This window comes from Desmodus rotundus, chromosome 3 (assembly GCF_022682495.2).
Source record: "Desmodus rotundus isolate HL8 chromosome 3, HLdesRot8A.1, whole genome shotgun sequence".
NCBI lineage: Eukaryota > Metazoa > Chordata > Mammalia > Chiroptera > Phyllostomidae > Desmodus > Desmodus rotundus.
Window position 1 is genome coordinate 22,966,885 of NC_071389.1, and position 13,984 is coordinate 22,980,868.

Consider the following 13,984-nt stretch of genomic DNA (forward strand, 5'->3'; position numbering starts at 1 on the left):
TTCACTCAAGAATGTGTCTTTATTGAAGAATTTGTAAGAAAAAAGGATGAACCCTCTGTAAAAAGAGATGTTGCCTCCAAACAGCAGGGAGGAATGAGAGACCTGGGTGGCTTCCCAGAAGTCAGCGTTTCCAGCACGACTGGCCCCCCTTTCCTGGAGAGCCCCAGAGAGTGCCACACTACCACTAGCAGCTCCGACCCACCCCTCCCCGCCTCTCCTCCCTGTCCCACGACCCTGGGTCCCCTACAGCCATGTGCCGATGGCTTTCTGAAGGCCCAGGGATAGATGCGCTAGGCTTGCCTCTTAATGGGGTCAAAGTGGGTTTTGCTTTGGAAAATTCAAACAGGAATGTAAAATGGTTGAGCTCTTTCTAGTCCAACCAAAGATGACTACATCCATCCCCTTAGAAGGGAAAGGGAACAAAGGGTTTCCCTCCTGAATGTACACACTTACGAGGTAACTGGACTGTATCACAGTCCTTTTTTCCTTATACTGGCTTGTCACTAGCATGGACAGTGGAAACAAGGTTAGAAGAATATATAACATCCGTGGTAAAGAGTCACTCAGTTCTAGAGGGCAGAGGGGGCACTGAGGCTTCTGACTCCAACCAGTGCTCCTGCTGGCTGTCCCTAAGTCCAGGAGATGGTCACTCCTCTCCAGCGGGGAGGTTGTCCTCGATCCGCCTGATGAACCGCATCCTGATTTCTGTCACACCATCTCCCTTCAGGGTGTCCTGGACAAACTTGGCCTCCACAGCCATCTGGACCTGGGGGACAGAGGGAAAAATGAAGGGGTGGCTGCCTAGCTGCAGCCTCTGGGGAATCATTGGGGACAGGGCTGTAACTGGCTCATCCATAGCAGCCAAAACAGGGGGTTGCTTTCCCACACAACAAGACTGTCAATTCCAATGTTCCCTTGTAGAAGGCAGTGGCCCTGACCCATAAGGAGAGACTTAGCAAAGAACACACCCGGAGGAGACTGGCACCAAATTAAGTCAACCTGCGAATGGATGTTCTGGGCTTCAGGTGCTCACAACACACCTCCCAGTCTAGCAGGGAGGCTCATCACCACGCAGAGACGTCCGGCTTGCATCCTATGCTCAGCAGCATCACCACCTCACGCAGCAAAGTGCCAGGTGAGCCACAGGCCTTTCTTCTTTCTCCCTCTTATTCACGCAAACATTTTATCAAGCCCCTATTACATTTCGGGTGTCCCAGAGGGTAAAGAGCTGCACTCACCATCTCCAAGGCTCCCCGCAACACCCCACACAACAGATTGGAATAAATAAGGGATGAGTGGTTATCAGGAAGTTCCACAAAGTCCACCAAGGGGTTATTTTCCAAAATCAGGGAGAATTCGTCACCAGCTGGACTCCAGTTGGTGATGCTTGGCGTGATGCCCAAGTACATCTTGAACGCCACCTGTCAGGGGACACACAAGAGCACTATGGGAAGAGCAACAGGGGCTGTAGAATAGGGAAGGTGATGGTCTGGCAAAGGGGAACTAAGTGGATCAGGAACAAAACTGTGGCCTCTGCAAGACATTGAAGCTTTAGGTTTTCGGGTGTAAAGGCATCTATGCACAATTCCACACCACTCCCTTGCACACAGTTGGGCAGCAGTTTGCTGTCCTCCTGCACTTCTTAACGGAGGGGAGCAGTGACCTTCTGAGTGGGGTGCTATCTGAGCCCTTCCTCCTGAATGTGAAAGCAGGTCCTGGGGCAGAATTCCTCTGAAGACATCCTTCCCTCTATCCACCCTCCTAATTCCAAATCCTCACAAAACTCTCCACTGGATTTGGGCAAGGCTAACACGCTGTACATCAGAAAGAACTAACCTTTAGGTAAGGGACACTACAAAGCTATAGGTATTTTACCATTTATTATTACTCCTATATTATATGACACTAATATTAACAGCAAACATTTACTGTATGCACACTACATTAAGCGCACTGGTTTCACCTGAATGCTCATGTTTTTTAATTTACTCTTTACAACAACCCTGTGAGAAAGCTCTTACTTTCCTCATTTTAAAGATGAGGTAACTGGGCCCTGGCCAGGTGGCTCAGTTCCTTGAAGCGTCATCCTGCATACCAAAGGCCTGTGGGCTGAATCCCTGGTCAGGGCTCAAACCTAGGTTGCAGGTTTGATCCCCAGTCGGGGTGTGTACTGGAGATAACCAATCGGTGTTTCTCAACTGATGTTTCTCTCTCTCTCTCTTTCTCCTTCCTCTCTCTCTAAAGTCAGTAAGTATATTCTCAAGTGAGGATTCTAAATAAATAAACACAGTCAGGGTGTGTACAGGAGGCAATCAATTGATGTTTCTCACGTTGATGTTTCTCTTTTTCCTCTCTATCTAAAATCAGTAAATATATCCTCAGGTGAGGATTATAAATAAGCAAGAAAATAAATAAATAATAGTAACTGGTAATTGAAAGGGTAAAAAATTAAGTTACCTAAGAACTAGTAAGTATTGGAATCAGAAGTTGAAGCCAAGTGTGTCTTATCCTCAGCCGCCATGCTACTCTGCTACACCTTCCCAGCTGAGATCTGGCTTTGATCTCAGTGCTGCTTTAATGCACAGGGATGATCCTGACCACTCTTTTCCTTTTTTCATGATTTGTTCTATTCCCAAACCACCAGGAAGGCTTCTTTGCACAAACAGCTGCCTAACTATAGTCTTTTCAAATACCAAAGGCCTCTCTAAGGGAGAGGGGTAGAGTGGTAAGCTGTGCCTCCCAAAGACAATCCTTCAGCCTGGCCAACTGGCCCAGGATAATGACCTTGGCAATGACATCTGCCGTTTCCCGAAAGTCGTGGCACCTCCCCACACTAGATCGTGCCAAGAAATCTTCAATCAGTCGAACTCCAATGTTATAGCCCCTGGGAAGGAAATGAGAGAACAGACTATATTACAGGCTTTGACTGTCTTACATCTGTACATAAGGCTGTCAGCGGTAAAATAAAAACGAAGATAATTCCAAAACATCCCAATAAAAGAGCTCAGTGGAAACCAAAACATTGGTTATGAGAGACAGGACCCTGTTCTGAACTCTCACGGACCGTGTGGAGCCAGGTACTAGGGAGACCCATTCTTGATGCTTCTGCAGAGGGGCTCACTCACATTTTGTCCAGCTGTTTGTTCACGTCTTCATCGTTTTCGTAGTCCTTGCACAGTTGGGTGACCAGAGCCCCATAGGTCAGGGTGAAGAGCTCAGAGCTCTGAAAGAGATTCAAAAGGCCATCAGGACTAAGACGCACAAAAAAGAAAGTCTGATGAGAGTCTGGACTGGCCTCAACGCAATCGTCAGGATTCAAAGGAAGGTCACCTGTGTCTGGTAGGAGAAAACATCATCCCCTAAAGAGTGGCCAAGGAACTTGATTCCCCAGGGTCACCAGGGGAGGGCTGCCGCCAGACCCACCACAAAACAGGCTGTACGAGGCACCCCATGCACCGAGCAGTCACTCTTCCAACACTTGACCAAGGTGGGCTTCTGCCAACCCACAGCCCTCGACAGCTACCAGCCTAAGCTCCAGTCACCAGAACCGAGTGTGGCAGCAGTAGTTACTCACTAGATCCTGCGAAAGACAGTCCCAAAGCAAACATTTACAAAGGGTTCTCTGTGGGTTAGCCGGTGTGACCCACAGCCTCCCCATATCCTAGAGCGCGGGAGTGTCTGGCCTGGAGTTAAACTACACTCCAAGGCCCCGCCCAGGAGCAGCAGAGGCCCCAAGGGGTCCTCTCCAGGGGGAAGCAAGGATGCAAGTCCTACATGAAGTCCACTGTGTGAATGGCACCCCCTCTTCTAAGTCACCAGTATGGGAATTTATGTTCTTTTGATGCACAGCTAGAATGTTTCCAGGAAAGGGGGTAACTCTAAAAGGAATACAATCTTTTGTGTACTTGGAACACAATACTGACCTCAACTGGTTTCTATTATAATCACAGTTAAAAGCACAAAAACTCTTTCTCAGGTAGAGAAACCAAGAAACAGAGAGATGTGGAAGGTAAAAAGAATGGCAAGACCCAAGACAGATGAAAAACAGAGTGGAAGCAGCAGGTCGGGGAGAAGGCACCAGCAGAGTCAAACAAAGTGAGAAGTGTGCTAACAGTATACCTGGACGGACGGATTCCCACAGACACAAAGCTAAAAACTCAAGACTGCCGCTCAACCACTCCCTTCTGAAGGGAGGCTTGTCAATCTTGGAGCAGAGCTAAGTGTCCTGGGGAAGAAAGTCCCAGGGTCTCAGGACCCAACGCTCCCCGCCTCACCCCCACCTCATCCCCATGGCCCTGTGGTGAGGTCACTACAAGAGTAACAATGTGAATGCCTTTTGCTTACACACTGCGTTGTTTTTCATCATCTCATTTCCCACCCACAATAACTCTGTAAAGCAGAAGGGCAGGAATTAATCTCATTTTAGAGATGAGGAAACTGAGACTCAGAAAGGTTAAGTAACTTGCCCAAGGACAGACAGCTAATTATTTTTTAAACATTTTATTTATTTATTTTTAGAGAGGAGAAGGGAGAAAGAGAGTGAGAGAAATATCAATGTGTGGTTGCCTCTTGCACGCCCTCCTACTGGGGACCTTGCCCACAACGCAGACACGTGCCCTTAGAGGAAATCAAACCAGTGTCCTTTCCATTTGCAGGCCAGTGCTCAACCCACTGAGCCACACCAGCCAGGGCCAAACAGCTAATTACTGACGAAAGTAATTTTGGGGGACAAGAACCAAGAATTTCTAAGCCAATGTTCATCCTATACACTGTTCCCCACAACTGCAATATTAATAAGCCCCCCTAAAACAAAACAAAACATTTTGCTGCACTAGGAAGTCAAAGAGAATCAGTTTCAGAATCAGGAAGCTCTTTAAACTCAACTAAAACAGTCCGAGAGGGTGTCTCCAAGAGACCATTTACCAAATATGGCAATTAAGGAGAAGCTATTAAGGAGGAGAATGATTTTTTTAGTAAAGTTAAGGTTTGGCACTAGAATGGCTTAGGCATGAATGGATGGAAGCAATCCAGCAGTAACCAGTCCACAGACTTGGCCTCATTGCATTAAGTCAGGAGAGCTTTCCTTCCATTATTAATGAGCCCTTGGATAGAAACTCCAAGAGCTGCAGCCCACCATGATGCCAAGTAACAAGCATATCATGATGTTATCAAGCTCCTTATAAATGCAACAGACCCCAATTTACTGATAAGATAAATCAGCCCTGGCTGGTGTGGCTCAGCAGACTGAGTGCCAGCCTGTGAATGAAAAGGTCGCCAGTTCAATTCCCAGTCAGGGTACATGCCTGGGTTGCAAGCTTAGTCCCCACTAGGGGGCATGAGAGGCAACCAATCAATGTATCTCTTGCACATCGCTGTTTCTCTCCCTCTTTCTCCCTCCCTTCCCCTCTCTCTAAAAGTAAATAAATAAAACCTTTTTTAAAAAAATAAAAATAGGAACAGGGGTGTGGTATAGGAAAAAAAGCAATATTTACTATGTACCAGGTACTATATAATTGCAGGGAGACAGATAATGAACCAAATAAATAAAATATATGGTTTGCCAGACAGTGATAAGTACTGTGGAGGAAACTAAGCACAAAAGGAGATTAGGGGGTATGTGTCAATTTTAAATAGGATAGTCAGAGAAAGCCTCCTAAGGTGTTATCTGCAAAAGAACTGAAGGAAGGAAGGAAGGATAGGCATGAAGGTGATGTCCAGGTGAAAACATTCTAGGCAGCCAGTGTAAAGGCCCTGAGGTGGGAGTATGCTTGCCCTGTCCGAGAAACAGGAGACTAGTGTGATCAGAGAGGAGTGGAAGAAGAGAGGACTGCAGAGGAAGTCAGAGAAGTAAAGAGGAAGCCGCAGAACCTGAAGACCTGGGTTTTCAGTTCCGGGACCCTTACAACAGAAGGTTCCGTGGGACCTTAAAGGTCAGCAATTTCAACAAGTCCAATTTCTTCAGTGAACCTAATTCCCACATTCCTCCTCTCAACAGAAACATGAATCTTTTTTGCAACACTTCTACTTTCTGATTGCTTTAATTATGTTTATTAAAAATGGTCATCAAATTTATAAAACTTTCAGAATGTCTTCACAGTTTCTCACTGTTCCTTGTAACAACCATGAGAGGTCAGCAGAACAAACATTACATACCCCCACTCTACAGGTGACAGTGTAAGTAACTGAGACTCAGGCTCCCTATAGTCGAGCCCTATCCTGTGAAAAGCGATGTGACCCTAATCCACTGCTCAATCTCTCTCAATTTCCGTTTTTACCGTCTGTCCAATGGCAACAATACTGTCTGCCCTGCAGGGTTACTGTGGGATTCCAACATGTGTGTCGAGCGCCCAGGGCACAGTACGAACTCAGGTAGAGATTTTTATTCTTAAACTGGTTCTCTGTGGTGTGGTGCCAGAGCGCACCCTGAACTAGGTTCAAAGAGGGAGATTTTGAATCAATATAAAGAACTTTGTGACAACCAATAAGGCATATAGAAAGAGCATTTGATTTGTAGTCAGAAGACCTGCTTCTGACTCTGATCTTGCCACTCACTAGATGCGAGACTTTAGGTTGGTCACTTCACTTTGCTAAACCTCCATCTCGTCACACGAAACACTAACAGGAGAACCTGTCATGCCAGTGCTTGGGAGGATCTACTGCAGTGGTCCCCAACCTTTTTGGCACCAGGGACCAGTTTCATGGAAGACAATTTCTCCTTGGGCCAGGGGGTGGGTTTCAAAATGATTCAAGCGCATTATGTTCGAGCTCACCTCCTACTGTGTGGCCTGGTTCCTAACAGGCCCGGACCAGTACCGGTCCATGGCCCAGAGGTCGGGGATCCCTGATCTAATGGACTTAAAAGCTGCTTGGCAGACCAAGAGACCATAGGAGTGGTTTCACACTCACACAGTCAACATGATCTCCAAGTACTTCAGGCACAACCTGAGCAGAGCAAGCTAAGCCAAGCCTTACACTCAGGTGAGCTACTACCCTTGATGGTTTTCAGAAGGCTTTTTAATTAGTACCAAAACAAAACATCAAATCTCCTTAAGGGGGCTGATTTTTGGAGCTAATGCTCCAAGAGCCACACTTACTATTTTTGTCAACACCAGTAATCTAGTGTGACTGCCCCGAGCAGCTGGGCAAGGAAGGCCGGTAACAGGACTGAGTCCCTGCCTGTCTGCCTCTCCAGCCACCCGTCATGGAGATTCTGAGTGCTGCTATGAAGTAGGAATTCATCTGAGCTCTGGACAGTAGAGCAGCTGGGGTTGGGTTTCTAGTAACACAACACAAAAAAAGGGCAGGCTGATGGTCCCTGAGATTCAAGAACCAAACACTACACAGACACACGAAGGCTAATCTCTCTACCAATAAAAATGCTAGCTGACATTTACTGAGTGTCAACCGTGTCCTTAGGTGCAGCGCCACACTGCTCACTTTGCATGCGTCATGTACCTCAATTAACCCTCAGAACATCTCTGTGATGTAGATACTATTATTACCTTTTTAAATTTACTTTTAAAGCTGGTGCTTAGGCCAGTGAATAAACTTGCCCAAGGTCACACCACAAGTCAGCAGTGAAGTCAGGACTCAATCCCAGACAGTACTGTGCCCGTGCTGGTACTTTCCGACTCTCACAGAGTTCGCGCTTCCCAAGTTAGGGACTCGCACTCCATCTCTGCGTTTCCCACGTCACCTAGCACTGACTCTGCATGCGGCTGGGAATCAAGAAAAGACTGCTACCCAAATGGTCTGTTTTCACTTGGGCACATCAACACTTTAGGTCTTGGAAGGCTTAAGTGGGAACACAGCAATCAAAGACTGCTGACTGCAGAAGACTGGGCTGACTGGGAGGAGGGCTGTTAGAGGTGGGGACTCCCCAAGCAGAGAAGAGCAAGGGAAACCAGGTGGCTACAAAGAGGATCATGTGACAAGCCCCGAGTAGGTACCCGCAGGAACTGCGTGAGAAGACATACCAAACCTTCATGGTGTTCATTCAATAAATATACACTGCCTAGTGCCAGGCATTGTTCTAGGTCATGAGAACGGAGCGGTGAACAACTATTCCTACTGTCATGGAGTCTCCATTCTCATGGGGGAGACTGAAAATAAATAAGTAGATATATTATTTATAATGCAACATTTAAAATGAAATAGTGCCATGAAGAAAAAAAAAGAGTAGAGTAACAGAAGAGAAAACTGATCACATGATCAGGGAAGGCTCCTCTGAGGAGGTGACATTTGAGTAATTGTGCATGAAGTGACTACCTGGGGAAAGGGAGTTCCAAGCAGCAACAGCAGCTGCAAAAGCTTTGAGGCAGAAATGTGCTGTTAGCCCTCCACAATTCCCTCACTTAACAAAGCTGAATGGATGCTGGGGCTGGGGGTGGAGACTGCAGGTCCCCACTAAAGTGGTATTAAAGATTGCAATATTGATTTCAGGTAAGAAAAAAAATGTACAAAACAAGAACAGGTTATGAAAACTAAGCAGGAAGTTTTGCTCATATCTTAAGACAAGGAGGAGGCTGCCCTGGCTGGTAGCTCAGTTGATTAGAGCATCATCCTGATACACCAAGGTTGTGGGTTCAATCCCTGGTCAGGGCATGTACAAGAACCAAGCAATGAATACATAAATAAGTAGAACAACAAATCAATCTCAATCTCTCTCTCCCCTCACCTCTCTAAAAGCAACAAATTAAAAAAAAAAGAAAAGAAAACTTAAATAAAATAAAGCCCTGGCTGGTGTGGCTCAGTGGGTTGAGAGCTGGCTTACAAAACAAAAGGTTCCTGGTTCGATTCCCAGTCAGGACACAAGCCTGGGTTGCCAGCCAGGTCCCCAGTTGGGGGTGTGAGAGGCAACCGATGGATGTATCTCCGTGTATCTCTCACACATTGATGTTTCTCTCCCGGTCTTTCTCCCTCCCTTACCCTCTAAAAGTAAATAAATAAAATCTTAATAAAAATCTAAAAAATAAATTAAAAAAGAGAAGGAAGCAGAAACATATTCCATGCCCCATGCATGTTATACTGAAATCTCACATTTAATTCTAAGTGGGCATTACTGTCCCCATTTTATTGATAAGGAAACTGAGGGTCAGTTGAAAAAGACAGAATTCCAACCAAAACCCATGCTTCTCCCCTACACGAGTTTCCTAGCAAAATATCATTTTTCTTCTTTGTTTAAACTCTTGCTATATCCTCTAAAACAGGAATTTTTACCCTGTAATCTATGGAGGGGACCCACAAATCCCCCTAAAACGTAAGTAAATGTCTGTGCATATGTTTTTCTACTTAATATTTCTGGAGAGAAGATCCATGATGGACACATCAGCTTCTCAAAGGGGGTCTGAGGAAAAGGGCTCCTCAGGAGTAACAGGGCCTCCTGCAGCACATTTTTGGTGGCTGTTCCTGGTGTGAGATGCAAAGGCCTGAGGGAAGTTTACTCATCCCCTCTGGGGCTAAGTGTCAACAAAAGACCCCTCCCCCCATCCGCCCAGCGTGCAACCCTGGACAACCTGAGAAATTCTGGAGGAAATAAAAATATGCCAAAGAAAAGGAACACTTGTCCAGAAGTCCCCTGAGTTTGGAGGAAAATGTCATCTAGTTTACTTCCCAGGCCGACCCTACTCACAGCCGAACGTGATGGGACTATACGGTGTCCCACTATTCCCGGGACGAGGAAGGCGCCTCCCCTTACCAGAGGGGTGCCACTTACTGCCTACGGTGGCCCACCTCTTACTCCACCGAACAGAAAGTTCCTCTCTGGCAAGACCAGCCTCTGAGCATCTCTTCCCAGGCTAAGGCAAGCGTGAGAGACAGTATGGCCTAGAAGGCTGAGATTAGCTTTGGAGTTTGAGAGACAGGGGTTCAAATCCTAATTCCTACCAACTGTAAATCTGGGCAAGTTACGTAACCTCTCGGAGCTGGAAAATGGCGATAATATCACACACCTGAGAGGACTATTTTGCAGATTAGATGAGATAATATACGGAAAATATACGTAGATGAGAAATATAATTAGATGAGATATATACGGCTAGCCCAGTGCCTTACACAGAGCAGAGCAATGGGTGGTTACTACCGTTACCACCGTCGCTGTTGTTGGCCTCGCCCACAGCGGCACCGCCGCACTCAGGCCGTGGGGTAGGGGTCTCAGAGCTACTCCAGTGGCCCTCCCAACCCGCCTCGGGCCGGGGACGCGCCCGGAGTGGCTCTCCTTTCTCCAACCCCCAAGCAGCCTCCGCCTTCCTCCTGCGGAACCACTCCCCTCCCCGAGCTCAGAGGAGGGCCCCTTCTCAACTGCGCCCGGCGCCGGGCCCCTTCCCCACAATGCCTCTATTGTGCCCCGCTCGCCGAAGTCACACGCTCCGAATTACCATTTTCTTGCTCTCGGTGCCACGATTCGCCTGCCTCGACATGGTGCCGGCCGCCCACCCCGCCTCGCCAAAGGCCCACTAGACGACCCCTTCTGACACGGTTCAACCCAGCCGCGGCCCCTCAGCCTTCCGTACTGACCGGCAAGGGTTCACCGCGCCTGCGCGGCCCGCCGCGGGGCAGCACGGGACTCGTAGTCCCGCGAGGAGGGTAACTCCCTCCCGCCCCTTCCCGAAAAACGTCGGGTTACCACACCCCACGGTCCAGCACCGCCCATTAGCACAGCTGGACTACAACTTCCAGGGTGCTTCGCGCGCAGCTGACTTGCAGAGCCTGTCTTCCCCCAGGCTGCATTCTGGCCACTAGGTGGCGTCCGCACCTTACAGCAGTCCTGTATCATCCACACACTTCCCCCAACTCCTCCCCACCCCCCAGCCCCCACTCAGATATGCTCTGCAAATTCCTCTCTTGCCGGGTTTGGTCTCGGAAAGTCCCTCTTTGCAACTAGCTTCTTATGCTGTTGCTGCAATTCAAAGCTAAATCATCTCAAGGTGTCCCAAAAAACTAGCAATGGTTCACATGCAAATCTGGCGTCTTACAAAAATGTTTAGTGACCACCTACTGTGTCAAGCATTTTGCTAGTGACTGTCTCTTCAAACTGCCATCAGTCCCCAAACCCGAAATGCAGCCAGCATCTGCATCTTACCACCTGTGACCTCCTGCTGGAATATCCAGTGTGTCGGATAAAGTTCAGGTCACTTTCTCTCTGCTCCCCACCCTAGAACAAGTGCACTGCCTGGCTTCCAGAAAAGCTCACTAGCGTTGGTGGCAGTCGGTCCTGGGTTGTAATCCCAGGACCTTCGCCATTTTAGGCAAGTTGCTGGTCCTCTCTGTTATGAAGACTGGTGAGAAGTGTATGCAGAACACTTGGGCACAAAGTAGACACTCTCTAAAAACACAGCCCAACAAACAGGCCCCAGAAACACCAGGGGAATGTGCTGGCCACACCCTCACCCATGACCAAGGGGAACTCCTACAGTCCCCGACCAGAGCTGTTTGGTTTCAGCTCCAGCAATTGTTCCCTGGCTGGTCAGTTCTGAGGGGCAGGGCTGGAGTAGCTGAACACCCTCTCCTCACTTCCCCCTGGTTGCCTGACTCTACAGCAGCTGCATTCTACCCCGTAGCCTTCACCATGACAACCAGCCCATCCAGACTTGAGCCAACCAGGCTGGGAAAAACTGGGGGGGCTCAGGTGGCTCAGGCTGAAAGCCAGTGCCCAGGATTCTCCTGGTGTCTACCTAGGGGTGCAGGACAAATCATTACTATACGCCGCTCCCTGTGGCAGACATTCTGGGGCCTCCCTAGAGACAGAGTGCCCCTTGACTCTCCCTCCCATGTCAGTGCCTAGGGAAGAGGGCCAAAGGCTGAGGGTTTTGGAAAGGAAAAGAGGGGGTGGAGTGGGGAAAGCAGGGGTCAGCTAGCCCCCAGAGGCCAGCACAGCCAGAGAAGAGCATCCTGCATTCCCAGGAGAGAGGACAGCTGAGGTGAAAGCTGCAGTTGGCTGGCCTGTCGGTCTGGGCTCCTCCCTGCCGGCTGCCTTTGGCTGCCCACAGAAACCTGAGTCAGAGTCACGGCCAGCCGCCCGACCCCACCCAGCCTGCTGTCAAGCAGGGAGGTTCTGGAGAGACTGGAGGTGGAGCCTCTCCTTGCTTGTCTTCCAACCTCTGAGATTCTTCTTCTCTCTGTCCCTGATTTGTCCTCTTGGCATCTTTTTCTTTGGGACTCCACAAAGTGTCAACAGTCCTGAATTAAGGGTGGGGTGGGGTCCATCTCAGGCTGAACTATAGGATCTCCTGGCTTAGATGGGAATTTAAAGGCTCCTTAGCCACTCCAGGGGCTCTTAGTAAAGCTCATCATTTTCCCAAATCCCAATTCTTCTCCACCACCCCTCAGGGCCAGGACATTTAGGAACACTAGGCACCCCACCCCCCATCTTCTTCTCCCTACAACACAGGAGGGACAGCTTCCCATCCCTAGCAAGGGCTTTAGACAAGAACCTCTTCCCAGGAATCCAAAAGGTTGAACCTATTTAGTTTAGATCTGAGTTTCTCCCCCTCCAATCCCTCTGTTCCTCCAGCTCCCCAAGAGCTGGAGGGAGGGCTTATTACAGCTGATGTCACCAGTGCCCTTGGGGACATTCTCCATCTCCAGCACCAGGGAGTGGGCCCTAGGGGTTATGCCTCCCTGGGAGAGAAGCCTGGGTTGGAGACCCCTTCAAGCAGTAATACCTTGGGGGTGGAGTAGGAGAATCTGGTGTCTGTTCTTCCCAGCCGTCCCCACCCCACTACGAAGCCCCTCCCACTTCCTACTTTCTGGGTGAGAAAACAGTCTCCAGGGCCTGGCTCCTGATTCATATCCTCCTGTCAAATCTCCCAGTGATTCCCTTCACCCCTCCATCAGGTTCACCCTGCACCCTGCCTCACCAAACCTAAGAAGTTGTATAAACTCCTGTCCTCTTTGTAAAAGGATCAGAAAGGGGACATATTTCTGATCCCCATTCAGTGACCTACCCTGAGTCTGGCCTGTGGTGAAGCCAACAGCTCATTCATTCCTGTTTCCACAGAGGGGGAGGGGACTGCCCTGGGCGGTAGGGGAAGTACAGGAGAGGCCACAGAGTTCCCAGCCCATCACCTAGGAAGTCAGGGCATCCTGTTGGAGTTTTAGCTCTTTAGCTCGGGATGCCGCAAGTATCCCCACTTGCTTCTTCCCCAGAGTTTTTAATGTTTTCTGGGGGGAGAGGGACATGTGGAGCCCCTCAGGTACTGTCACTCAGACTTAGAGAGAGGCGCCCACTCTAAATCCTCTCAGTGGGGGAGGCCCCGGATGTGCTGGCGATTCTGGTCAGTCAGGGGGAGAATGGAGAGAAGTGCACTCCAGCTGTGTCTTTTGACTGCGGCTATCACAGGACACGGGTGCTCTCCAGGCTCCATCCTCCCAGTACTTGCTGTGGGCCCCTCCACATGCAGGAAGCCTCCTGAGGCCAGACATGGAAAACTGTGTGGCAAGTTGCCTAATGCCCTGCTGGTCCACACCACTAGCATCTTGTGAGGGGGTACTGGTGGCCCCACCCTCAATCTAGGGAAGGGCTCCTCAACCTTGGCGCCAGTGATGTTTTGGGACCTGACAATTCTTTGTTCTGGGGGCAGTCCTATGCACTGTAGGATCCCTAGTATCTAAGCACTGGATTTTAGGTACAGCCCCAGTTGTGACAACCCAAAGTGCCTCTAAACATTGCCAAATGCCCCGTGGGGGGTTAAATTGCCTCTGGTTGACTATCACTGATGGAGGCTAATACAATGCACTGTTTCTTTACAGTGAGCTCCACAAAGTCAATCTCAGATCCTTGGATGCAATAGAGGGTTTCCAGTTCTACAGCACTGCTCACCCTCCCCTTCTGAAGACTCTGCAGCAGCTCTCCATGATCTGCATCCGGTAGGTCATGATGCCCACTGGCATTCAAATCCATCCCTGGCCTATCTTTTCATTTTTAGCTACCACCCCCCCCCCCCACACACACAAACTCTTTCTGAGCTCTAGACAACGGAGAGCA

At 49.1% G+C, this 13,984-nt stretch overlaps 1 protein-coding gene across 1 annotated transcript; it reads right to left on the reverse strand.

The window, feature by feature from the left end:
* On the reverse strand, positions 1-10,536 carry TRAPPC3 (trafficking protein particle complex subunit 3). Its single transcript, XM_024554574.4, has 5 exons — positions 10,377-10,536; positions 3,126-3,223; positions 2,785-2,884; positions 1,239-1,421; positions 1-766 (listed from the first exon to the last, which is right to left on the reverse strand). Exons 1-5 carry the CDS (start codon positions 10,416-10,418, stop codon positions 647-649), a joined length of 543 nt encoding a protein of 180 aa, XP_024410342.1. The 5' UTR covers positions 10,419-10,536; the 3' UTR covers positions 1-646.
* Between the last annotated feature and the right edge of the window lie 3,448 nt (positions 10,537-13,984).